The sequence below is a fragment of the Perissodus microlepis genome, chromosome 8 (genome assembly GCF_051167445.1).
Source record: "Perissodus microlepis isolate ML-2025 ecotype Zambia chromosome 8, ASM5116744v1, whole genome shotgun sequence".
NCBI lineage: Eukaryota > Metazoa > Chordata > Actinopteri > Cichliformes > Cichlidae > Perissodus > Perissodus microlepis.
Window position 1 is genome coordinate 13,821,300 of NC_140468.1, and position 25,886 is coordinate 13,847,185.

Sequence of the window (25,886 nt, forward strand, 5' to 3'; positions counted from 1 at the left end):
CCAATTGTTTGATTTGAAGGCTGAAAAAATAAGAAGCCTATTTTAGAGGGTATTTAATTCGGATAATTGAAACTGAAACTGTTTTAGAGCCCTTATAGACGATAACATTTTTGCTATTGTGTCGAAATCCGCGGTATGAATCTCTTCGCTGCTTTACCGAGCTAGCTGGCTGTTGCTGGAAACATGGCGTCCCGGTGCAGCGTCTCTACACTGTTTCCTGTCCAAAGTCAGCTGGATAACGCCTTAGATGACGCTACAACACAGCAAGAAAAAGAAGATCTCGTTCAACAATATCTAAAAAAGTTAAACGAGAGAGAGGACCTGAAGATACCCGATTTCCAGACAGGTTAGAGCTTTAGCTTAAACACTTCGCCTCTCTTTCGTAGCAGTTTGACTTGAGTTTGCCAACTCCGCTCGTCACTACAGGACTCGGCATGTTCATTCATATATACATTAAGAATGTTGGACAATCGCAGTCTACTTAGGAAGAGCTCTCCTTCCTTTTAAAAGCTAATGTTATAGTACCACACGCCTTGTAACCCTTAAACACAAGTTCTTCATAGTCTGTCAATTAATTAGCTAGCTACCTTATCTACTCCGGAAGAGGAAGAAAAATTACAGGCATTCACGTAATTTAATAATATGTAAAATATGTCTATTTGTCAATGCAGTACATCACAGTAGGGCTCACTAATATCTTGTAAACCTTCCTTTTCATTCTTGCTATTATCCTTCTGTCACAAATCACCCGAGTCACTCGTCTCCACCCACTCCACCCTATCTTCTTTACCACTCTTGTGCACTGTCCGCTGCTTTGGATGGTTGTCCCAAAGTATTTAAACTCATCCACCTTCACTATCTCGACACCTTACAGATTACAGTGTCGTCTGCAAGTATCATAGTCTATGCCTGACCTCATCTGTTAACCTATCCATCACAACTGTAAACAAGAAGGGGCTCTGAGCCAATCCCTGATGAAACTTTAACCTATATCTCTCAACTGCTGCACACTGTTCTTGGACGTACCCTGCGCCACCCTCACAAACTTCTCTGTCACTCTTCACTTTCTCATGTGGCACCATAGTTCCTGTGTTGGCACCCTGTCATATGCTTTCTCTAGATCCACAAGATGGAGTGGATCTGATCTTTTCTGTACTTGAATGGTCAGAAAGCTAAAAATCTTTTTGAGCTTTACCACCATCTCACATATTGAGTCAATGTTCTGCAATCTGATTAGCCCTAGTTTACATAAGTGGATAAGTTGTTGGGCATAAGTTGTTAGCCACTGAACATGCAGGGTTCCTTGGTTTTAATAGTCGGAACAGCATCCACTTGTCTTTTATATGCATAAGAATATAAAAACAATCAAATCCTATTCTATTCTATTCTAAACAAAAAATAAAACAAATGCATTTAACTAAATATTGTATATATTGCCCCCCAATTAATTGCTAATGTAATTAAAGTTTAGTTGTGGGAAACTTAGGTCTGCTGCTGAGGGATGCAGCATATTGACAATATTTCACCACACCAGTAGGTGGTGATCTACTGTTAGAACATCAAATTCTAGAGTCACACAAGGCTCAATGTGAACATAACAAGGTCCCCACAACCCGTGCTTCTTTTTTTTCTTAATTCAGAATTCATCTAAATGTATCTAATTGGACTCTGTTCTGCACAGTCAGAGATAAAGAAGAAAAGGAGCCTTTAAGCTGCTCCGTACTGTGCTAATCTTTTATGCATGTGATTTTGGTTTTTTTTGGGGGGTGGGGTGGGGCGGTGGGGTAGATTCTTATCTGCTGCAGCATACCAACAGCGAGGCATATGATCGGTCCCAAATTCATTCTGCAGCAACGATTCAAACATACTGTTGGAGTTCTAAAGAGTTATCTCATCAACAAGAACAAGGTGTCATGCAGCTTTTTGCAAAACACCGTGTGCAAGTGCACTTAAGAGATCTAAAAAAGGGGATGAAGTGGAGATTTATGTAGCCAAAAAACCCCCTTTGGGGCTAAACACTGAAAGAGCAACTAGATTCATCACTAAAAAAAGCACACATCTATACACGGGTACCCCATTGGCTGATATGATTATTAATCAATGTGATTTGTTTTGTTTTTCCTCTTTCGTACATTTCTTTGAAAGGTTAAGTCTTGAGAAGATTATCAATGGAAAATTTAGGTGGGCGTATTACTCTTTCACTCTGTACTGGATTTTGATAGTCACCATGTTGTAAAGTGTGACAGTAAACTTATCAAATGCGCGCGAGTTAAGCGTGACAAATGCTATCAGGCACAATTTAGAGTGCACATGAAAGAAGTGTGAAACAAGCTGATCTAAATCTACAACGAAAACACTTTTTATGGTATTTAACATAACACTTGGGCCACAAGAACTTTCAAGTCACTGCTTTGATCGATCAAACTATCCAACTTTTTCTCCCATGTGACACAAACGCTGTGTCAGGCCCAACACAGATATGCCTTTTAGGTGTTTTGTTACTATATCCATAGCCCTTCTAGGATGGTAGTGTAAAGCATTTGCCTACACCGTGACTAAACATGATTAAAAAGATGACAACATCATTTTCCACTCTGTGATTTGCTCCAGGCTTAGAGTGGCTGAACACGGAGGGGCCTCTCTCTTTAAACAAGGAGCTGGCTGGTAAAGTGGTGCTGCTGGATTTCTTCACTTACTGCTGCATCAACTGCATCCACATCCTTCCTGACCTGCATCAACTAGAGAAGAGACACTCTGTAAAAGGTTTGTACATACTCTACTAACTACGAGGTAGTTTCCATACAGCTAATTTAATCAGCTCCAGGAAAATCCTAAAGTAGAAAAACTGCGTATTGTTTAAAAAAAACCCTGCTCATCGCTTTCCTTGCTGTCCACATTAAATATAACGTAAAGCATTTGTGTAATGCTTTGCTTGATATTCATTCGTTTTTTCCATCTATTCATCTGCCATCCTGGAAAAGCATGTTTTATCAATCTTTCCCCATTCACATGTTTGTCTTTTGCCTGTTTGATAGAAAATATGTCTGACGTGCGTTCTTGTGCATGATGTTCCCAAGTAAATCTATTTCACCACATTGCTAAAAAAAAAAGGCTAAAGTCAGATAGTTCGTGTGAATTTCAACCCTAACCTACCTTATCAAGATCATGTCTTGTATCAGGCGATGGCAGATTGAAACTAAATGATAAACGTCACTACAAGAATGAAAGCAACAATGAGTGGTTCCCTCCAGTGGCACTCAACCACAAGCTCTGTCATACCCAGTGAAGATTTAAATCAAAAATATTTGGGGCTGGTTTTTAGCACTGTTCTCAAACAAGAAAAGATTGTGCTTTTGTCGGGGCCTGTTGCCAAACACTATTAAACATCTTTTTTTTGTAAATAATTATGGGAATGTCTATTAATGATGTGCCCTGTGTGGGTCAATAATTCACTCATCCACCCATCCATTTATTTTCTTAACTGCTTATCCAGCTTAGGGTCATTGAGGCTGGAGGCGATCCCACTTGGTATTGGGCTAAAGCCAGGAAACACCCTGTCAGGCAACAGTGCTAACCACTGCCCTCCTGCATGAAGTCCACCGACTCATTTATGTGAATTCAGAGTTTGCAGTAGCTTATTATTAAGCTCAGATTAGAAAACTTACACTGGTTTAGGGTTGAGATTTATCAACAATAACAATATCGTCTAATGGTTGCGACATATAATGGATGCCACAGCCTCGGGGAAGAAGCTGCTTTTTAGTCTGTTTATGCAGGTTTTGATGGTGCGGTATCTCTTCCCCCAAAGGCAAAGGTGTAAGCAGGTGATGACCTGGGTGTGTTTTCATAACAGACTTCATTGATGGATGTTGTCACTTACAGTATAATTTCTTGGCATTATCTCATAGATGCTGGAGAAACTGCATTTTTTCATTGCAGTGAAATTCTCATTGGGCGCTGGCAGATCACATGGTGCTCAACATCATACAGGATAATTCAGTTTCATTGTCTTTAGTGTGTAAAAACAATATGGTTAAAAAAATGCTTATACCATTAGCTTTGACTTGCTACAGGACAGTTTAAAGTATAGAATTTGCTCGTTATTTGGTTACTGTTGAATGGATGGAAGATCAAGTAAAGCACTGCAGGAATTTATAGTGTATTCTTAAAGTCACACTTCAGCTGCACTGGGCCTCACTGGAGGTACACGATTTAAATTGGTCCTGTGGTCATGTGTTGTGGAGCAGCATCTCAGGGCCATATTCGTTGGAGCAGGGAAACTGCTTCTTTTCCTTAGGCATGTAGACCCTTATCTCAGCTGTGAAGCGACAGTAGCTAAAAATACTTTCAAGACTCAGTTTAAGTAAGCATAGGTACAGCATACATCTGCCCCTCTGTAGTTTATTGTTTTGTACTTATGCGTTCACAATTCCCAAATGCATTAAAACCATGACTGATGGCCTTACATTCTCACATGCAGCTCTGAAGTAATATCTAGAAATGTTCAGGGCTGCAGTAATGTATGAGAACAGTTATATATAGCAACTCCATATGTAAAGCATAATCTCTGGCATTCTAATGGCCCTTCAAACAGGCTATCTATAAGTCTTGAGAGGTCTTAAAAAGAATTAAATTAGCTCTTTTTTTCTTGTTATAGGTACAAACTACAGGGGAGTGCAGACAAAGTGCAGCATACAATAAATAATAGATTCATGGACCTATTGAGAAAGTGCATAAAAGATATCACTGAAAATATAATCAAACTTGTATGATGATAAACAGGCATTACATTTATTTACATTCAAATGTTTTATCATCTGAGGAAGATGTGCCACTTGAAATTCATTTGTGAGTTGAACATTACATAAAAGACACACACGCAGACTGCAGTGCCACCACACATTATCGTACTTGCCTTATCTCTGGCACCGCTATGGGTACATTCTGTTTGCTGCTGTTGTCACTGAGGTGTGGGAGCCACTCCACAGTCCACCCCGACCCACCCATCGTCACTGCAATCTGTGCCGGCGCTACGCTGCTTGGCAGAGGCCGCGGGTGACGAAATCCGCTGCAGACCGTGTCGCGTTTGAGCGTTTGGAACTGTGCGGTTTTCACTTCCGGTGGGGTTCATTTATGAAATGCATTTTTTTTTGTGTGTGTGTGTGTCAAAAAATATGAACTAATGCAACTGTATAGTTCTTTGGTGCTTTGTAATTTGTTGGTTATTAAAGCGCTGAACAGCTCAGGGCTGTCCCTGGAATTAAAATCTAAAGTGAAAAAGCCACATAGAGTTTTATGCTCCATATATCTGGAACAAGATGTCAGAAAACTTGCTGTACCTTTTAGTTCCCTCAAATCAGTGCCTTTTAATGAAATTAAACATGGGATTCACGCCTTTTTAAATAAATAGTGTGTAATGTTTTGAAAGTGCCTTGTCACTGAAAGTTGCTCTGTTGCTGTTTCTTGTGTAACTCTATCAATGAAAACAAGTATTTTTTTCCATTTAGAAAGTTGTTTTGCTCTGTGTACAGTTGCATGCAATCAAATTGTAAATAGTAGAAACTGCACAAAATCAAACTTGTTATTACATAGAAATCTTTTTTATTTTTTAAAATATGTGATCACGCTCAATTCCCTGTGAATAAAGCATTTTCAGAGCGACAAGTTAGCTTTGACATTTCTGCCGCTCCGCTCGGGCTCTGTTTACCCAGCTTATTGTCGAGTTTTTGATTTAAGGAATGACAGACGTACAAAAGTAGCTGTTTCGATAGAGAGTTTTACGATGATTGTAAGGAAGGACGGAAACTAATCAAGATATCTGCTATCTGTGGACTCTTTGGAGAGTTTTAGTGCCACAAAAGCATGTGTTAAAAATAACATCACCAGCCTGTTACATTCATAGTTCTAGGCAATTCAGTTGCATAACATTTGAAAGTCTGCAGCCCTTGTACAAAGTCACAAATTATAACCACTTTCTGTCTTTAGCTGTATAATAAGCATAGTGTTTACTTATCTTTGATGATTACTGAGAAACGGCTTTTCCAGAAACCTCACTTAAACCTGCAATGTGTTATGCTTGAAGGTTGGTTGGTTTACATAGAAGGTCTCTTAAATTTTACAGTGGAAAAATCATTGTGCTTAGTGCATCTTTGCATGTATGTTTGTGACATGTGTGTCTTATGCAACACCTTTCTGCCTAAACCCTCACTGTTTGCTGTTTAATCTCTTTTTCAGATGGGTTGGTTATTGTTGGTGTGCACTCTGCCAAATTCCCCAATGAAAAGGTATGTTTTGGGTTTTTTGGAAACTTTTAGGGAAACTTTTGCTTTTTTTTTTCTTTAATACTTCAAAAGTATCTACATGTATACCGATGAATTTTTACTTTGTTTAAATTACTCGCCTTTCTCCAAGTAAAAAGAGGGCTGTAGGAGCCAGGGTGTTAATTTGAAGTTTTATACCTGTATACAAATAGGAGAATAAGATTTTGGCAGCATATACAAATTGCAAGAACTTACTTTCTTTATCAGTCCCGGACCAGAAACTCTGTTCTTCAGATATTCCTCTTAATATTCTGCTATCGGCTCCCTTTTGTTTGTTTTTTATGAAACCTTTTGCCAGCTTGGCAGGGGAATAATCTGTACTCTCCAACTGTGAGGAAATAAATTATGCTTCATATGCATAGTACTTACCCTACTTTTTATCAAAAACAAACAGGCAGGCAAACTTTTACAAATTAAAACAACAAAATATCTGGATATTATATGGTTTACAATGATATCTAAGCTCGTGGAGAGTCATTTGTAGCGTTCTGATGCAGAAAAACTGTATATGTAATTTGCTCTACATAGATGGGCTCTGTACCCTGTTATAGTTTGTAATAAGTGGGTAATATCACAGTAATAAGTTGGTAATGGTATAATAGTGACATTGTATTAAACCTCCCAGTTTTTCAAGCAAGTTAAAGTGTTGCAATCTTTGCAAGTAACTTAAAGCCAAAATATTTCATATTTGATTACTGCATCCCATGTTTGCAATAACTGCATCAATATGCATCAATATGCAATTGCATCATATTTCTTGTTTCTTTATTGGTCTGTGGGGTTTTGCTCCTTCAGTCTTCTCTTCAGGAGGTAAAATGTATTTTCATTTGGATTCAAATTTGGATTTTTGACTCCAAAACCCTAAATAATCTCCCGTCGATAATGTGGCCAAATGTATGGATGCATTTCTTCGTAAGTCAGAAGACAAAGTGTTTCTGTAGATGTAGGCATTTACTCTGTTACTACCATCGTGATCGTCAGGAGATTCTCAATAAAAATGTGTTAGCTTGTTCCATTAGCGGCCATGTAAACCCAAGGCATGAAACAACCTCAACCATGCTGAACAGATGAGCTTTTATTGTTTAGGATCATGAACAGATGCCTTCTTTCTTCATACTTTCGAGCACTTTCACAGTTGAAATCGCTGTTTCGTAAGTCCAGAAGCCTTTGGTCCCAAACTGTCTCCAACTGACTCTTCTCTGCACTTTTTTGCCAGTTTCATTATAGCTAATAAGCAGTTTGTGTTTTGCAGTAAGACCTCTATATTGTTGATCTTCGCCACTTTTCTTTGGCGGTTGTTCATAATGTTATGCACTTTTATTTTATTTATTTTTTTCTTTACCGTTCTCACCATTTGTCTCTGTCATCAGTTGCCCCTGTTTTCCTTGGATGCCTGTTTAAATGCCTGTTGGTCAGTACTTCGGTGGTTTCCTTCTCTTTCAGGACATTCCATATTGCTCCGCTGGATGTGCCCGATGTTTTTGAAATGTCTCTTGCAGATTTTCCCACTTTTCTAATCTTTGAAATTATGTGCTTTTCATGAATCGATCTTTATGTTGGTCTACCCTGCTTAACTACAAATGCAGATCAAATCCAAAGCTTAAACTAAAAGTGGAAATCCAGAGCTTCTTTACAATTAAACCTTTAATCTTCAAAAAATGATGTACGTCATGTTTCAGCATTTCACTCGTTTAAAAATCTGGGTGTTTTGATACAAAATGTGTCAACCTGTGTGTTGTTTAAAATCATTGTAAAGGGCAGTTAGTCTTTTAAAAGATGACTTTCAACTTAACAGCAAAAGCAAAAGCTTTACTTATAAAAGAGCTGTCCTGAATACCAGTATTTTGTGCTCCTGTAATTTGGGGGGATAGTTAAATCACTAAGTAAGAGCTTTGTAAAGTTTTTGCTACATGCAGACTTTTCTAAAAGACTTGGAAAAGTTTCTGAACTTTTTGATAAATTCAGGTGGAGCCTTATTGAAGGACAACACTTGAACTCATCACCATTTTTGCACATGTTCTCAAAGGTCCTGGACAACATCCGAAGCGCTGTGCTCCGCTACGACATCTGCCACCCCGTGGTAAACGACAGCGAGGCGAGTCTCTGGCATGAACTGGAGATCTCCTGCTGGCCCACGCTGGTCCTACTTGGACCACGTGGCAACTTGCTCTTCTCCCTGGTGGGTGAGGGCCACCGTGACAGGCTGATGCTTTTCACTGACTGCGCTCTGCGTTATTATGGGGTGCGTGGTCTGCTCAAGGCTCACACAGTGGGAATCAAGCTGTACAAAGACGCGCTGCCACCCAGCATCCTTTCTTTTCCTGGAAAGGTGGCTATAGACAACAGTACTAAAAGGCTTGTCATAGCAGACACAGGACATCACAGAATACTGGTGGTGTCTTCTACTGGAGACCTGCTACATGTCATAGGAGGTAAGAGACTTCACACCAATGCATTTTTTTAAAAAACAACAACAAATGGGCATGATGTAACGAGCTCCAATTTAAATGGCCATTAAATACAAAAACTATTGTGTTGTAATAAGTGAGATCTGTAAAAGTTCAACAGCAATATTTAGCCAATGATGACGTTTTAGCATTATGCAACTGCCTCAACAACCCTCAGAGGAGCCACATGGCAGTTAGCCTGATGTCCCCAGACCAGCAGAGAGGTTGGCAGCAGCAGGGACTTGTACATGCTGGGAACTGGCACTGACCTAGAGTGGACAAACGAGGAGAGAAAATTGAGGATTGGTTTTATTTTTGTGTTGTTGACATCAGCTCTGTGCACGCATAAGAAAGGTTTGCCGAGCTGCAGAGCATGACGTGATTCTGAAATTTTCTCCTATTTAGTCTCACCAAAGAAGAAACTTCCTTCTTCGGTGAGACTAAATAGCAATAATTGTCATACAAATAGTCATGAATAAAAAATAATTATTCCACTCTGATTCATTTTTAAAAAATTTAATATTGACATGTCTGAATTTTAATATGAAAAAGAAATATTTGGGGCTTTAAGTGATCGAAAGCTTTAATCAGTGCTGGGTTTTTCCTTTTGTCACAGGGCCTGAAAGCGGGAGAAAAGATGGCGACGTGTCTGAAGCTTCCTTTAACTCCCCTCAGGGTGTGGCCGTTAAAGGGGACACTGTATACGTGGCTGACACGGAAAACCACTTGATTCGAAAGGTTGTCTTAATAATTTTATTTTTAAAAAGTATTTTTTTCAAGTCTTTGTTGATATTTATCCTCGACCATCTGTGTCTGCATCTGTTTGTAGATCGACCTGTTAGAGGGAAAAGTCAGCACTCTGGCTGGAGTAGGTACTCATGGGACAGACAAAGAGGGCGGGGCTATGGGACCACAGCAGCCAATCAGCTCTCCTTGGGATGTGATGCTTGGCACTGCCAGTGAGTAACTTTAATTGCCTTTCTGCCTTGTATGAGTCTTAGAAGATTCACCTTCAAAACAAGCTTTTAGTATTCAGGGCACAAATACACTAGCTGACACATTCTTGTAATATAAAACTTCTATTTCTCCTTAAAACATCAAATCCTCCTTATCACAGCCTTTTAATTATTTTCTCTTGAGCATTTATTTATACACTTGATTATTAATGGCTTATTAATTTCATACAATACTTTCATTTTTAAATTCAAGTGGGAATCTTTTTTCTTTTAAACTCCTTTTGGTGAATATCTTGTTGTCATGAAGCGTCATTAAAGTGGAATTTAGATTTATAATCAGTCAGCTCAGACTCTCATATACACTTTTTATTCCACATTGATTATCTATTTTTCTTCACCCTAGGAGCAAAATACAAGTCAGTTTGTTTATGTATTTGCTCTCCTTGTGATTTAAAAATGTGACAAATTAAATGCTTTGTTACCAGCGGACTGATTTCATTAATTATTTTGTTCTTGAACATTAAACACCTCTTGTAATATCTAGCGGTTGCATTTGAAGGAAACTGTCCCCATAAATTGTGTCCTTAAGTAAAAGAAACAAAGAATGAAACTGTATGTCTGGACAGAGGTGTTTATTTTGCCTCTGGCAAGCGCGGTTCTCAACGATTCATAATGTAGAGGTATGTGTTTGTGTGATTTATACAAATCTTCTTAATTTAAGGTGTTAAGCATAGAAGATTTCAGGGCTACCGCAGTTAATTTTTTGCCTCAGGTTGATTTACGCCACAGCCAGCTGGTTTTAAGCTGGTCTCAGAACCTTTAACTTCAGTACACCCTGACTAATACATTTAAAATTTAAAGCAGTCTTTTAATATTAAAATAATTTCCATAAAAATGAGCCATTCGGCACTTCTGTAAGTACCAAATGGCTCAATTTTGGAAGTACTCTCTGTCTGTGCTAACATCCCTGGGAAAGGTATGCATTTACCATGGTAAACAGGAAGTGGAGGGCTGGGTGCTCGAAGAAAATACTATGAAGGAAGCAAAAATAAAACAAAGATTTCTTTGCTTGGACCTAGAAAGATGGGGAACTGTTACTCAAAGCAACACACAGAAGGTGTTCATGGCAGCAGAAAACAGATTGGGACTCAGGGAAAAGCAAATGTTTCAACCCAGAGTGATACGAAGAGCGTTATCAATTACATGGGAGAGGCATATTCAAAAGATGAAATGAAGTAGATGTGTGAGTTTAATATTTTGGCTTCAAAGACATTTTCAGGTTCTGCCTGTTCTGACTAAATCTCTCCTTAAACACCGCCCGTATGGTTTAGAGAGTGAGTGTTTAAAAAAAAAACTCTATTAGTATGGATGTACCCTGACATTGTCTTCTGAGAGAATGTCCAAACACACATCCACATATTCATGATTTATTCAAGATGTGGATGAATAAATTTTTCAACCAAATCAAGAGGATCCCACACCTTTTGAACTATAAAGTGCTAGACTGGCTTTGAGTCAAGTATATATCCCTGACAGTCCACCCGTTTTGATCAAGAAAGGCTGAACTTTGCCCCGCATTAAAAATACAACAGAGATCGTGCACGTCTGTAAGGCTTGTGCGTTCATCACAGTGGCAGTATTGTATCTGCTGAGTGCATATGGCCTTTGTCAGAGAGGCTGCTGTGTGTCTTAAACCTGCACGGCTCCATATTTTGACTCAGTTCTGACGCTGAGCAATCAGCAGATCGGGAGAGGGGGAATTTGCAAAAATAATTTTGCTGCCTGAAAAAAAAAATCTATTTCTTACTTTTACTTTGAAAAAAACACATTTTGTCCTTGTGCTTGAGCAGACTGTAGTCCCAAACACACCTCAAGAACATAGCTCAACAACGAAGGACAAATATCACAGTAGTTGTTGAATGATACTGAGGCTGACTGGTAGATGACCAAGAGCACTGACACCAGTTCCTGCTCCCATATTTATCCTGTGGGGTTTTTTGCGTTTTATTTTCATGTGTAGGCGGCGATGAAGACAACGTGCTGTGGATAGCCATGGCAGGGACTCACCAGATCTGGGCTTTGTTCCTAGCTGATGGAAAACTGCCCAAAGGAAGGTGAGAGACCAGTACATGACCGCCACGGCCGCTTCGAAACATATTCTGATAATATAATGACATGGTTGTAATTCTCCTTTTAAAACTGTGAAAATGGATTCCTCTTCTTGTGTGTCTTCTGTGGTCGGCAGTTTCACAGGAGGTCAGATTATGTAATAATCTTTTTTAATTACTGCAAATAAACAGGGGACAAAATCTCAGTCTTGTTTTTATTTAAAAAAACAAAAAAACAAACAGATTTTCTCCTTTTTGGAACTCTGTGCATCAGGAAGTGCATTCTAGTATTTAATGACATTGTCTTGTCATTTGAACAGTGAGTCCAAGGCAGGGATTTGTGTGCGATGGGCGGGCAGCGGCAACGAAGAGAACCGGAACAACGCCTACCCTCACAAGGCAGGCTTTGCCCAGCCTTCAGGCCTGGCTTCAGCCCCAGAGGAGCCCTGGAGCTGCATGTATGTGGCCGATAGCGAAAGCAGCACCATCCGAACGCTGGCGCTGAAGGATGGAGCCGTCAAGTTGCTGGTCGGAGGAGAGAGAGACCCACTGGTGGGTGTACAGTAAATGGGGGGAAAAATGAATTAATAGTGTAAAAAAAAAGCTTTATTTACCATTCATCATCATCTTCCCTCTGCTAGATACCTTTCAAGTATCCTTATTTCCAGTTATAATGCTCATGTGGTTTGAAACAAACAGTTACAGCATCTCTTAATGAAGTTTCACAGACCAGCATGATATAGTGCACATAATTTATCAACTTGTTTTCCATATTGTCCGTTTTTTATTGCTACTTTAAAAGGTGAACTTCTTATAGAAAGAAAAAGCCCACGCAGATGAACTAGTGGAGACAAATTAAAAGTCCATTTCCGAAGCAGACTGTAGGAGCGGAATAACCTTGTGCGGCACTTTCAATGATGATGTGTCCTGTGCTTGGCTCTGTCACCATACATCAACGGAAAACACACAGTGCACATTAGTCTGCCACATTTCCAGCCACACAAAACATTTGGACAATTATGAAGAAAAATGTTGCACAAATATGAATCATTGTTAGGCACTCACGCAGAGTTTAGGGCTATTTTTGTATGCATAAAAATATGGATTTTTTTTTCCTTTAAAGAGAAACAAGTAAACACAGACCCTCTTGTTTGTTGCTAAAGGAAAGCCTGAAAAACAATGTTTGTGCATACCTTCATGCCCTTACAGCAGCTCTGCTGTAGTTTCTTTGTCTTGCCGCACTGGTGTATTTTTGGAAAGTCACAAGAGATCTAAAGCTTGTAAGTCCCCATGAGAGCAGGAAGTAATTAACTAGAGAGTCATATACAGTTTACTTAACATGGTGAAGAGCCGGGAGAAACTATTAGCTGCCCACAGATGTTTAAGGAGTTGATCTAGAACAGCCAAACAGTATTGAAGCTGAGGTGGCGTCCTCTCATGTTTGCACTTTTACAGTAATATCAGTTGTCAAATTGAGCTAAAGCAGAGATGTCAGACTCATTTTACACTGTGGACACATAAAGAGTAAGTCACCGTGCAGAGATTTAACTGCACCTTTAATCCTGGAGATATCTTAATATAATAACAGACAGTATGACAAAAAACAGTGTTGTTGTTTTTTTGTTTTTTGACATTAGAGAGAAATACTGATGTAGTATGTGAAAGAAATCTGTCAGTGCAACTCTTAAATTTTCTTCTTTTTTTTTTTACTGTGGATCTGTTGTGAAAAAATACATACATTTCTACAGTAAATGGTGGAAAAATGGGAACAATTCTGTTATTTGTAACTATTTTTCTATTATTTTATTACTTTGGTGTAGTATGAATGGCCATGGGAGGGGTGTTTATCAGTAGAAAAAGCTGAAAAACGGGTGAAAAAATGGTTAAAAGTCCAAAATATATGCCCACCTTGACATTTCCAAGCAATCCAGTGTAAGGTTATTACAGTTAGCTAACACTAAACTGAAAGTAGAGATGAAAAAACATTTTAGTTAACTAAAATAAAAATAAAAGCTAGACTTTTATTTTCCATCTGTGAAAATCAAAACACGTATCTGATTTTAGATTCAGCATCTTTTTTGCACTGCTTCTGATGTGGCGGCTGATTTCATGTCTTTGATAGTAAATGGACTGTTTCTTATGTAACACTTTTCTACTATAGCTGAGCATTTAAAGCACTTTATTCACACTCGAGGATAATTCTGCATCCTTGGCAACCATTCTTCTGATTACTGTCGTCTTGCCACATGCAACAAAATGCTGATTTCCATTTTCAGGGGGTAGAGGATGAAGCTGCATGTAGCTGGATCTAGCTAGTTTAGTTGCCAGTGACTGAAGGTTGCGTTTTTTCGCATTTCAGTCTAGGTTGTCTGCATTGCAAATTCTCAAGTCTGGGTGGTGAATTCATGGTGCACAACCCCTTTAATGTTGAGAACATCTACGAGCATGCTCCAGGTCCTCCAGCTCCTTTTTGAACTCGACCAAATTCTGTTTACCTCGTTCTTCAGCTGAAGTCTGGTCTGGGTTGCTGAGATGTTTCAAGCTCACACTTGTGCAGTTAGATAATGGATTTAAACCTATTGGCTTTCACTCAGTGGATTTTACATTTCCAAGGATTTGTTGTTGTAAACACCTTGTAGCTGTTTAGTCAGCGAGCCAGGAGAATCATGAGACTTTGAAGATTGTTATCATGGTCCTTTTCTGTTGCTGTTGTTATTTACAGAGCTGATACAAAATTATAACCAATTTATCGAAATGTTATCACAGCTTCTTACAGATTGGTTGTTGATGGGATTATCTGTTTGGTCATGCTAGTTTCAAATGAATCATGGCACACACAAACAACTAAAATGATTTATCTCACAGTCTTTTTATGTATAAAATTCATCATTCATAAGATAGAAAAGGCTTCGGCTTTCTTCAGTTTCCTGTCTTGTTTTCAATGCAGTTAAGGGTGTTTTGTAATTTTAGTCGATAATATGTTTTTTTCTCTAACCAGTGTTTTGTATTGTTCAAAACAGAACCTTTTTGCTTTTGGGGATGTGGACGGGAAAGGGGTGGATGCCAAACTTCAGCATCCTCTCGGTGTTGCCTGGGCTTCCGAACAAAACTTGCTCTATGTAGCCGACTCCTACAACCACAAGGTAACAGATGATTGTCACAAGGCTGTACTGTGCAAATTTAACACTTATGGTCTGTAATGAGTTCCTTCAAGTGACTGAGTTCATGCCAAAGTGGTTAAATCTCCTTTTGAATTCCAGGAAGGAATTTTTTTTTTTTTTGATAACCAACATCTTGCTTGTTTGTTTTTGTGTGTATGTGTGTGTGTGTGCCTGTGATTCTCCTCAGATCAAGGTGGTGGATCCAAAAACAAAGCAGTGTAGCACATTAGCAGGAACAGGAGATGCTGGAGATACTCTGGGTCCAGAGTTTAACAAATCCTGCTTCAATGAACCCGGAGGAATCTGTGTCGGTGACGGCGGAAAACTGCTTTACGTGGCCGATACCAACAACCACCGAGTCAAAGTGCTGGACCTGGCCTCCAAGACTGTCTCGCTGGTGAGTGCGTTGCCTGTGTGTGTGTGCGTGTGTGTGTATTTAGGAAAAGTGTGGTTCCAACCTTGAGAAAGTGCTTTACATTTTGTACATGTTTGTGTAATTAATCTGTCCTAAAGGCTTCTGCGCTAGAAGAGATTGAATTAAAGGTGACAAAGACAGGACACTGTAAGTTAGGGTAGCTTTCTCCTTGCTTTTGTTTAATCCAAACACCCAAATCTCTCTTTTATCCAGCTCCCCATCTCCCGCGAGTGCACAGACTCGGTACCTACAAAGCCCTCGGGTCCGACCAAAGCCCCCACGCTGCCTAAATCAGCTGCCAGGAAAGAAATGCCGCCAGTAGCGGTGACTGCGGGCCAGACTGTCATCATGTCTGTCACACTGTCACTTCCAGAAGGGACCAAACTCACTGAAGAGGCGCCCAGCTGCTGGGCACTCTCAGCAGAGGGTGAGACAAAGTTCAGTCACTGTTACATGAAGTATCATGCATGTAAATGTTCTGAGCATGTTTAGCCTTCATGCCCATGAAAGGTGTCTTGACCATCATTGACACCTCATCCTGTCACTGATGTTACATCCATGAGCTTCTGCCACACAGCTGCACATGTTCACAGGGACACACTTGGAATTTTAAGTAAAGTTTTGCACGAAAAGTTTTTGATTTTGAGATAATGTTGACAAAATTCGACTTCTCAGTTTCAACTAAAGAGCACTTATAAACACTCATTTATATAATGCTTCTTTAGTAAGTACTGTACATCCACAGTCAGTTTAGAATCACCAGTTAACCTGTTGCGCATGTTTTTGGACTGTGGGAAAAAGCTGGAAAAACGCAGGCAGGCTCTGGGAAAACATGCGAACTCCAAGCACCAAAGGCCCCAGCGTCACTGGCGATTTGAACCAGGAAGCTTCTTGCTGTGCGGGAAAAGTGCTAACCACTGCATATAAAAAATTAGTAATTCTCCTGTGACTTGATTGAGAACCTTCAGCTCACTTTAAAGCAAAAACCTCTCGAAGCTGATTGACTGTATTAGTTATTTGTTAAAATTACATGATGCTGTGACACAGAAATTAGCTTAGAAATTACAGTAATAATAACAAAAAAAAAAGCCTAGTTAGTCAGACATGCTGTATTTCCATTGTGTTGCTGGGCCAGACTAATGCAAGTTAATTATTTTGTTGCGTGTTGGCTGGAGAAAAGCACTAAAGCAGCAGCCTACAGACGTCACTGTAATGTGTGTAAACCCGAGGACTGACAGATCTGCTGCGTCTAAGCTTTGATTGAACTTTTTTTTCCGTTCAGGTGAGAGGTTAATTGAATTCTAAAACCCCAGCAGTGTTTGGCAAAGACTTCACAAATATCTGCTGGGAACCAGAAGTGGAAGGATTTAGGTGGGAGAACAGTGAGGAGGCAGCTTACAGCAGCTGCTTTGTATAACAGCTTGTTTGAAAAAAAAAAAAAGCATGCTTTTCCTCAAGTTATTTCTCTGTTCGTCAGGGTAACCAACCAGAGTCAGGGCTGCAGCATAAACGTCCTCTCTGTGCTTAGAATGAGCGCGTTGTGGAGTGAAGCCTCTAATTCTCTCCAACAAAACTTTATTTTGGTCTCTGATCTGTCAAAAAGTGAAGGATGCTTAACCTGCCTGCACGTCGTTTTCACCGTTCAACAAGCAGATTCTCACTCTGCCAGCCCACACCTGGAATTTATAGTTCGCAGCTAAAACAAAGACAAATACTTAAATCACTCAGAAGCTCTTTTAAACCACCAGCGAGGAGGTGCGAGGCGTGGATGGCTTAATTTATGATTTTATATTCTGAAGAGGTTTAGTCTAATTCTCTCAGATTGTAGTGTTGACCGTAGGATCGATTGATATGTGATTTGTTTTTTTATGTGATGTGATGTTAGTGACAGTTGTGATCTGTTCATTACGTTTGCACCAAAAGTGTTTCCATCATCCTGAGCGCTGCAGCATGCAATCCTCGATAACGGCAGGCTATTTTTAGAGCATTTCGATAAGACGACATGCCTTGGTTCACATAATTAGCTACCAGGCTATGTTACGTGATCCCCTGCTGTCCCATTATACCCAGTCTAGACTTATGCTGATCAGATCAGAGCAGAGGCAGGGATTTTAATGGATCAAGTTAGAAGTGCACGCCAGATCTAAATTGTTTTTTAGTGGCTTTTTAGAAATGGCTTCCCTGGGACCCAGCGTTAGGCATCAGCTTCATTAATCTCGGCTGGCTTGGGTTCTGTGATCTCTGTGGCGTGATATTTTCTCACCGCTGATTCTTTTTGACTTTCAGTGGTCGTGTCGCTTCAGATGTGTACTTGTGTTTCAGAAAATGAATGTCTTCAACCACTCTTTATTTGATTTAGTAAGGGTATGTGAGTTTGTCCTAATATTTCAGAGGGACTGTTTTACTGTGCAGGCTTGAGTCAGCCCTAGCACTCTGTCTGCACCGCACTACGTTCAGCAATAAATCGAGACGCCAGCCAGCCATTCTCATTCAAAGCCATCTGTTCTTTCAAAACATGGATGAACTAAGGCGGACACGTGACCAAACCGGGGATTGATCTTAGTTTTAAGTCATTCTCGAAGTGCATCTGTCTGTGGGTTCATCGTGGACAGCCCACGATATTCAGTGTGCCTGACAAGTAAACTTCAGTTTACTTTATACCGGAAAAAGATTGTATGCGAGTATAAAAAAGTCTTGTTTTTCTTTTTGACATGATAGAGAAACGCTGATGATGAAAAGTCCAAAATTTATGGCCTCCTTCATATTTCCCAAAGCAAAGTCCAGATTAGTCCTTGCCAGGCCAATTCTGGACACAATACTGGAATTCTGAGAGTGTCCTAGACTTTGGAAGCATATCCTTACAGAGTTGAGATAGAACTACCAATCAGACTGGTATCTGGAAAGGTTCCTGAGCAGTACTAGGGTGCGCTAAGCCGCTGGGAGAGACTGTGCAGAGTGCTGCAACAATGCTTAACTGGGTGCTTCATCTCAAAGTAACATTGAGGTTAATGCCCGGCCTGAGTTTACCAGTTTACCAGCAAGGCATGTACACTGTACATAAAAGTTGGACGTCCTTTGACATCACTTCTTGTTTTGTTTTTTGTTTTTTTAAAGGTAACGAGTGGCTGCTAGACCATCAGGTGCTTACTGGTTCCATTAAAGATCTCTCACAGCCCCTCTGCATCTCAGCCAAACTTCCAGTCGTTATGAAGGAATCAAACGGCAGTCCAAGCCTCACGTTGGCCGTATGGGCGTACTACTGTACGGAAGCAGGTAAAGCCTGCATGATGAAAGCGGCTTCATTCTCCCAGCCTCTTCAAATAAACGCCAGTTCTGGAGAGGGAGAGGTCATCGTGGAGTTGACTCATGCCTTCTGAAGCCGCCTACATGTCTTAGTTAAAATAGCCTTCGAGTCCACACTTTGTGTTGCGTTGAGACCTCAGCTTAATCGCTCTTGTGGCCTGCTCATACTTCTGAAAGCAGGAAGGAACGATTGTTTCTGACAGAGCTCTCACTGTGATGAAAAAAGGCGATTTGAGTGAACTTGATTTTCTTAGATACTCGGATGTCTCTTCACATATAACACATTAGCTCGGTAATGTTCTCGACTGTGTGCGACAGCTATTAAAGGAGTGCAGACAGACACCCGCAGATATACTATATATTATATTTATGTAGTGAGCTCTCATGACGACAGGTTGCATTGCTAATGTGTGGGGTTTTTGCCAAGTTGTTTATTAAAACTAAAAGAATAAGGAAACTTATTAAAGTTATTTAATGAGAAACTATGAATATCTAATTTATCGTAGCACTGCTGGTGTGATTGATGGGCAGATAAATAAGGAGATTTTCATCCGTTCTCTTATCTTCTGGGAAATCTAAACTTCAGCTTTATATTTTCACTTTAATTGAGGAAGGATTTGAAGTGATTATTATTATGAATATTATTATTATTATAAGCCGATAAGTAATAAAATAAGTAGAATTTCTTTAAATGGAGACTTTATATGAATCAGCTTTTCAATGCTAATATCGAGTTCCTGCCAGTGTCTTCATAAAAAAAGGATATTTGAATTATGTAAGGCTTTCATAGGAATTATTAGGTTAGGATAAAAATCTCCAATCTTTCATTTAATCTCAGCCCAGCAGAGGAGGTAGTTAGCAGGAGAGGACAGATGTGTGACGCTTAAGTCTTTATGCAGTTGGGGGTTTATTGAACGTGTCCATGCAGAGACTCTCATTTCTCGTTATCATTATAATGTTAAAGTTGTGCAGCGCCGCGGTATAAACGTTTTCACTTTCCTCCTTTAAATTCTGTATTACCGCAGATCAGCGCGGGGTTGGCTTGGTCACATCAGCTTGGAAAGATGCCCGCCGATCGAGCTCCCATCCCGCGTGCATTTGTTTACACGTGTGGCAGCTGCCTGATTCTTCTTAAGCCGTTTACACTGTTCTCTCGTAGCCCGAAAGCTTTCCGATTGCGATTATCCACAGCGCACCAGAAGCTGTTTTGATTCCGAACCACCTGTTATTTTGAGTAATGAGTAAAGTGCCTGTTTTCGAGGAGGGGGAAGCGGCCGAGGACACCGACATGACTGCCGCCTGCTCCCCGCACGCTGAAACCAAAGTCTCATTAAATTCTCTCCATCGAGCGTTTATACACTTCATCTCAGCTCCACGAAGGGAACATTATATGAAAGGAATGCTAATAATGATCCGCTCGATCACGTTGTGTAATGCGATATGATAATGTGGAAGTTGTTTTGTCATTTTGCCTTTATTGGTTTACTAAGTTATGAGTTGTTGTGAGAGCGTTTTGATTATCGTTGCTGTCATCATGTCTCATAACCTAATTGTGCTCGTCAGCCTGCTGTTATTTGGTTTGGCTCACTCAGCCCAAGTGCCTTGGAAAGGATTGCATGGATGGTGTACATTCATGGCACTTTAACCGTATTAGAAGCAATATTGTTTTGTTTTTCCTTTCTCTTTTTTTCAACTCCCACAAGTTATTTATTTCCAGCGAACTGCAGTTGTTGTACTTTCTCGGCTCTCTTATCCCTCTGGCACTTTTTAATGAGCACTAATAACCTTTGGGTGGCTGTCGGTGGGCATTAAGCTCCTGATATTGTTTTGTAACTCTCACTTGATTTTGTTTTTTCCTCATTTCTGACTTCTCAGAAACATTTTGGCATGCTTTTGTCTACTTTGGCTTCTCCGTGTTGGACTTTAATATGCAGCACAGTGAGGAAAAACTAATAAAACTTATTTTATCTAGTCTGGTTTGTGTGCCGTTCTTTTCATTTCCCGGTATTTGAGAATCAGTTTGTTTTGCGTAATTCCAACCAATACATTAATAAGCTGAAGTGCTGGAGCTCTTTTATATGAGATGCTATCAAAAGCATCACTAATGAGCACACTCGTTACATGAAAATGTAAAAATGCCAGTTTATTTCTGAGCTGGCCTCATACGCAGACCTCCTGTTTGACTTAATATCTTTCATTTTTCTCATTCCTGTTACAAAGAAAGAGCCATCTTTTTTTTTTTTTTTTTTACTCTAGCTCAGTTTTGGTCATTAACATAGTTATAAACAGACAGCTTACAGAAGCAGTCTCTCGTGTTTACAGTGAAGTTACAGAAAAACTGTTTTGTGTGTATTTCCTAGTCAATTAACGAGTCCTGGAACAAGAATTATTGGAGTGGTTCAAGCTAAGTTTAATTTTGCCCCTTCCTACTTTCTGTCTCTCTTTTTTGCATATTTGTCACATGTTTTTTAATTTTAATATAAGACAAAGATAACCAGAGTAAATACAAAATACAGCTTTTACATGATAATTTCATTTATTTAAGAAATAAAAGCTATCCAAACTTAACTGGCTGTATGTGAAAACTAATCGTCTTCCCTTGTGAAAGCATGAATTAAACAGAAACTAAGTGAAGTAGGCTGAAAGATCTCAAAAAGCAACAGCGGAGAAACAAAGTCAGTGACTTCTATCAGTCTGGAAAGGGTTATGAAGCCATTTCTAACACTTTGGGACTCCAGTGAACCACAGTGAGAGCCGTTATGCACACATGGAGAAAACCTGGAACAGAGGTGAACCTACTCGTAGAGCGCATCGACGACTCATCCAGGTCACAAGAGAACCCAGAACAACATCTAAAGAGATACAGGCCTCACTTGCTTCAGTTAAGGTCAGAGTTCATGATTCAACAATAAGAAAGAGGCAGAAATGGCGTCCACGGGACAGTTCCAAGGTAAAAACCACTGCTGACTGGTCAAAGTCTAGATTTAAATGCAACACTCATTGCCAGTTATTACAGACTCAAAATGTAACAAAATACCTGTAATAAATACAAATACCTCCACTTATGAATACAAATGTAGCCAAATTTCTTGATGCAATATTATGCTGACTTTTCAGCAAAGGTGTAAAAATGACCCCCCACCCCCCACCCCCGTGCACTTTAAGACTGGCTGTGATGAGATCCAGCTCAGATTAGATCTGGGCGAGGTTTCTACTTTCTAATTTCCTGAGAAAGAAGATTTGATGGCAATTGAATGAACTGTGTTTGCTTTTTTGCCTCTAACATTGGCCATCTACTGCAGTGCTTATCATCTTCTGCTGGTGTCTAATCTAAAATCTATTCTGGTATAATGGTTGATACGCCCACAATAACCACTCATCATGGATATATGGGTGTGCTCATTTCCTATTGACAGCAATTGACCTAATGTACTTTACCTGTTAGTAAGTGGGCCTATTTAATGTAAAGGACAGATTCTACATTTTGTTCTCTATGATATGTAACTCTAATTACAATTTTACTGTATTGTCCATTTATGGACACTAGTTCCTGCACTAGTGACTGAAATCCAAATCTATGAAGGCACCATTAATGCTGAATCAAAATCTAGGTGTTGGAGCAACATGTGAATCCAGCCAGACCACATCCCACTTTGGATGCTTGGATGCCAATTTCAGCAGGACAATGTCACACCACATTCTGCACATATTCCAATAAATGGCGTGGTAGTAAAAAAATAATAATTTGTACCAAACTGGCCTGTCTGAAGTCCAGAGTACAGATTGTTGGTAAGAAAATAAGACGTGATGCAACACAGTTGCAAAGAAGCTCCGAACTCAACAATTTTCAAAGGTGTTTCTGGCAACAAATTCAAAATGAGCACATTTATTTTAACAGGTTTGTTCCATCATCTGTCAGAATTAGTTTTGAAATTACTTTTTTTTCCCCCAATCAGTTTGAAAACATTTGATTTTTCTTCCCCTTTTTGTCAGATTGTTACATGTTTTTATCAAACCAGGTGAAAACTTTATTGCATTTACTGGAATCTGTGACATTATTGGGAGCTCCGTTGCATTTTAAAGGAATCTTTAGGCTGCTGCTCGCTCTGCCAGAGGAGCAAAAATTACAGTTTATTGAAAAAGACATTGATAGGTAAGCTGCCCGCTTTTATCTCCATCCTTTTATCCTAACATGCCAGGAGCCTAGCTCCAGATCTACAACTTGAAAATTCTTTTGTCCCCGGGGTGCATTCAGGGCTTTGTGAAAGCACTTTCTTGTTTTATGCACTCTGGGCATGGGATGAGCTGCAAAATGCTATTTAAAAACGGTCCTTTCTCTGGAAAGCTTCAAAGGTCTTTTCAGAACTGTCCCAGGGGAGTAATATTAGTGTTTTACAAAATCCCAGACTTGAGGTCTTGAGGTGGAATGTGTTGTGGACGGTCATCTTGTGATTCTTTTATGTGTATTTTTTTAACACAAAGATAAACTCCACAAGTTAGAACCGCCACAAAAAAGAGCTCTTGCGTCTCAGACCTGAGGATAAAGCAGAAATAAAAGCAAATGAATCTGTCTTTAACCAGATACTTTTAATATGCAAAGATAAACATGACAACGACATGGTTGCTTAAGACGGAGAGCTATTATTGGCCTCCTGACTCACTCTGAGTCTTTTCCTGCTGTTTTATCCCTCTGTCCCCTCAGCTGCTTTCCTCACTGTCATTCTGGCAGCATCATTAACCCTGTGCCACTCACACACACACACACGGAGCCTCAGTTAACATTTGGCAAACTGAAAACATCAACAGTACATGGATAAAATACCCAGTCGGGTAAGGCGCTCGGGTCATCGAAGCTGCCACCTCTTCTCTCACTTGTGGTGCTATAACACATTAAAATGAATATTAATTTAACTGCGAGATCACCCCCCAAGTAAGGAGTTTGAATGTGAGTGATCAGATAAGAGCTTCACCAGCACACAGCTCCTTTCACCAGCACAAAAAGGGCTTTTAAAAAGCTTTCTCAGGGGCTTGAGAGCCATGTGCCTCTTATGACACTCACAGGATTTGTGAAACTGACACTGGTTTATTGTTATTGAATTAACTGCTCATAAAAGGTGATTTCAAAATAAAATGGCTCATTTAATATTGGCAGGGTGTTTTGGGGCCAGGTGAAGGAGAACATTTCAGTTTCGCCACAGTTTCTTTCTTTTTTTTACTGCAGAAACATTTATTCACCATTCACTGTGGCTGAGTGGGCTCCATTGAGATCATATCACTGTAAGAGATAAAATATCATTGCCGTATTTCCAGGCTGCCGTGTGTGAGGAACGTTTGCTTGAAACGCAGGTTTTCTGATTAGCAGAACCGCTAACAAAACGCTCTGCAGCTTCACTCGAACACATCGCTTTGTCTGCCTCTGCAGAGACTCTCGAACTCAATCCATAAACGGGGAAAACCATCACTTCAAATAATGAAATCAACTTTGACCTTTGACTCCGCGCTGGTGTCAACATATGAGATCAACCAAAGCTTAACCAGCAGCACTTCTCTTCATTCCGGCATTCAAAGCTTGCACAAAGATTATGTGGGAGGTAGCTGCTGTTGAGTGGTCAAGAGCATTTCCATGAGCACGTTTTTATGAAAGTAAACGAGCTGCTGAACATCTGAAATACGCCGAAGACGCTTATGAAGCGCCTTGAGGTGACTTTTGTTGTGATTTGGCGCTATATAAATAAAATTGAATTGAATTGAATTAAACGCTTTAAATGCGGCCGAGAAGAGGAGCCGATGCATCAGCAAAGTCAGGGAATCGTTTTAAGCCTTTAACAGTCATTGTCCTGTGATGAAAGCTTCAGAAAAGGAATTTCTTCTATTTAAAAACAAACCATAGAGTTTTAAAAAGCACTAATAGGAAAAAAAAAAAGTCTTCCCACTCCTGTTAATGCACATGTTTTTGTTTTATAGGGTTTGATTTCAAGCTCTTGGAAATTTCTGCCACCACAGAGGTGGAAAGAAGATGAATGGAGTTTATTTATTTATTCATTTTAACCAAAAACCATAAAGAAACTATATATTTTATTTCCCACACTAACGTGAATAAAATGTCTTTTTTAGGCCCCAAACTTTCAGTTGCTATTCTGTTTAATGCCCCTCTGATAGACCTTTGTTGGCCTACAGTAGTGGTCAGATTTGAAAGTGGGCACCAACAATGAGTTAGTTCTTCAAAATGAACAGCCTTACTCCTGCCAGTTTGTTCAAATCCTAAATTATTTAGGGTGTAATGTCTCCATACTGGAAACTCACTTGCATATAAATAAACAGTTTATGGCCTCAGAGAGCAGGCCATAAAGTAAGAGGCAATGGAGAGCCCCATCAGTCCAGTGTTTTTTAGCAAGTCTTGCCTGTTGACAGTAGGTTGACAGTGTTCCTGAAGTGATTTTTGATTAATTTATGAATAGAGTTAAAAGATGAAACAATTCATCCAAAGTATGAATTGTTTCTTTCCAAGTCTGTTGAATAAAAAAATGGCATCGTTACATAAGAAAATCCTTTAATCTACCTTCCTTTCATTGTTTTGTTGTTGTTTCTTTATCTTGAACGCCTTCTTTTCTTTTCTTTTCTTTTCTTTTCTTTTTCTTTCTTTTCCTTCTTTTTTTTTTTTTAACTAAGCTCACTACTTGTCTTTCTTCCATCTCGGCCATAATTTAAAACCTGGTTCAGGTGTAGGTCAGAAAAATCATTTTTAATGACCTGGAACTGACCTGGAATGTTTATCTCTGCAGTGATGCGTGGACTGAATAGCTGTGAGTCAACCCCTGCTTTATAGCCTTCTGTACTTGTGATTGGAGATAAGAAGTTTACCATAATACAGCTGCTGTGAAGGAAGGACCACAGATCCGTGGTTGGGCCTGACCTCATGCCCACGGAATGTATTCTTAGCGATAAAAATATAAAACAGACAAGTGGAAAAACAAATTTTGTTTGTGGTTCGCCAGTGATGAAAACAGCGAAATCCCTGTAGTTCATGTCCTGCTGGACTTCCATATTTGGTTAATCGTGTTTCCATAACCGACAAGATTTTTTGGACCGATGATAGTTATGGACAGTTTGGGGAGTGACCATCTGCTTCTGCTGCTTAATAAAAGTTTGGTTTATTCGTCCATGCGCGTTAACTGG

The 25,886-nt window shown here is 39.7% G+C and overlaps 1 protein-coding gene across 1 annotated transcript; it reads left to right on the forward strand.

Moving 5' to 3' along the window:
* Positions 1 to 93: 93 nt before the first annotated feature.
* Positions 94 to 20,683, forward strand: nhlrc2 (NHL repeat containing 2). The gene is made up of 12 exons (XM_084937677.1): positions 94 to 346; positions 2,611 to 2,763; positions 6,235 to 6,284; positions 8,347 to 8,752; positions 9,384 to 9,505; positions 9,597 to 9,726; positions 11,744 to 11,837; positions 12,152 to 12,383; positions 14,852 to 14,974; positions 15,180 to 15,389; positions 15,621 to 15,834; positions 18,522 to 20,683. Exons 1-12 carry the CDS (start codon positions 184 to 186, stop codon positions 18,782 to 18,784), a joined length of 2,160 nt encoding a protein of 719 aa, XP_084793803.1. The 5' UTR covers positions 94 to 183; the 3' UTR covers positions 18,785 to 20,683.
* The last annotated feature ends 5,203 nt before the right edge of the window (positions 20,684 to 25,886 follow it).

What these genes read in the sequence shown, in the direction of transcription:
- nhlrc2 (XM_084937677.1), top strand. Translation starts at nt 184, where the DNA reads ATGGCGTCCCGGTGCAGCGTCTCTACACTGTTTCCTGTCCAAAGTCAG. An exon ending in GATACCCGATTTCCAGACAG is followed by an intron (nt 347 to 2,610) that starts GTTAGAGCTTTA and finishes GATTTGCTCCAG; the next exon opens with GCTTAGAGTGGCTGAACACG. An exon ending in TGTGATGCTTGGCACTGCCA is followed by an intron (nt 9,727 to 11,743) that starts GTGAGTAACTTT and finishes TTTCATGTGTAG; the next exon opens with GCGGCGATGAAGACAACGTG.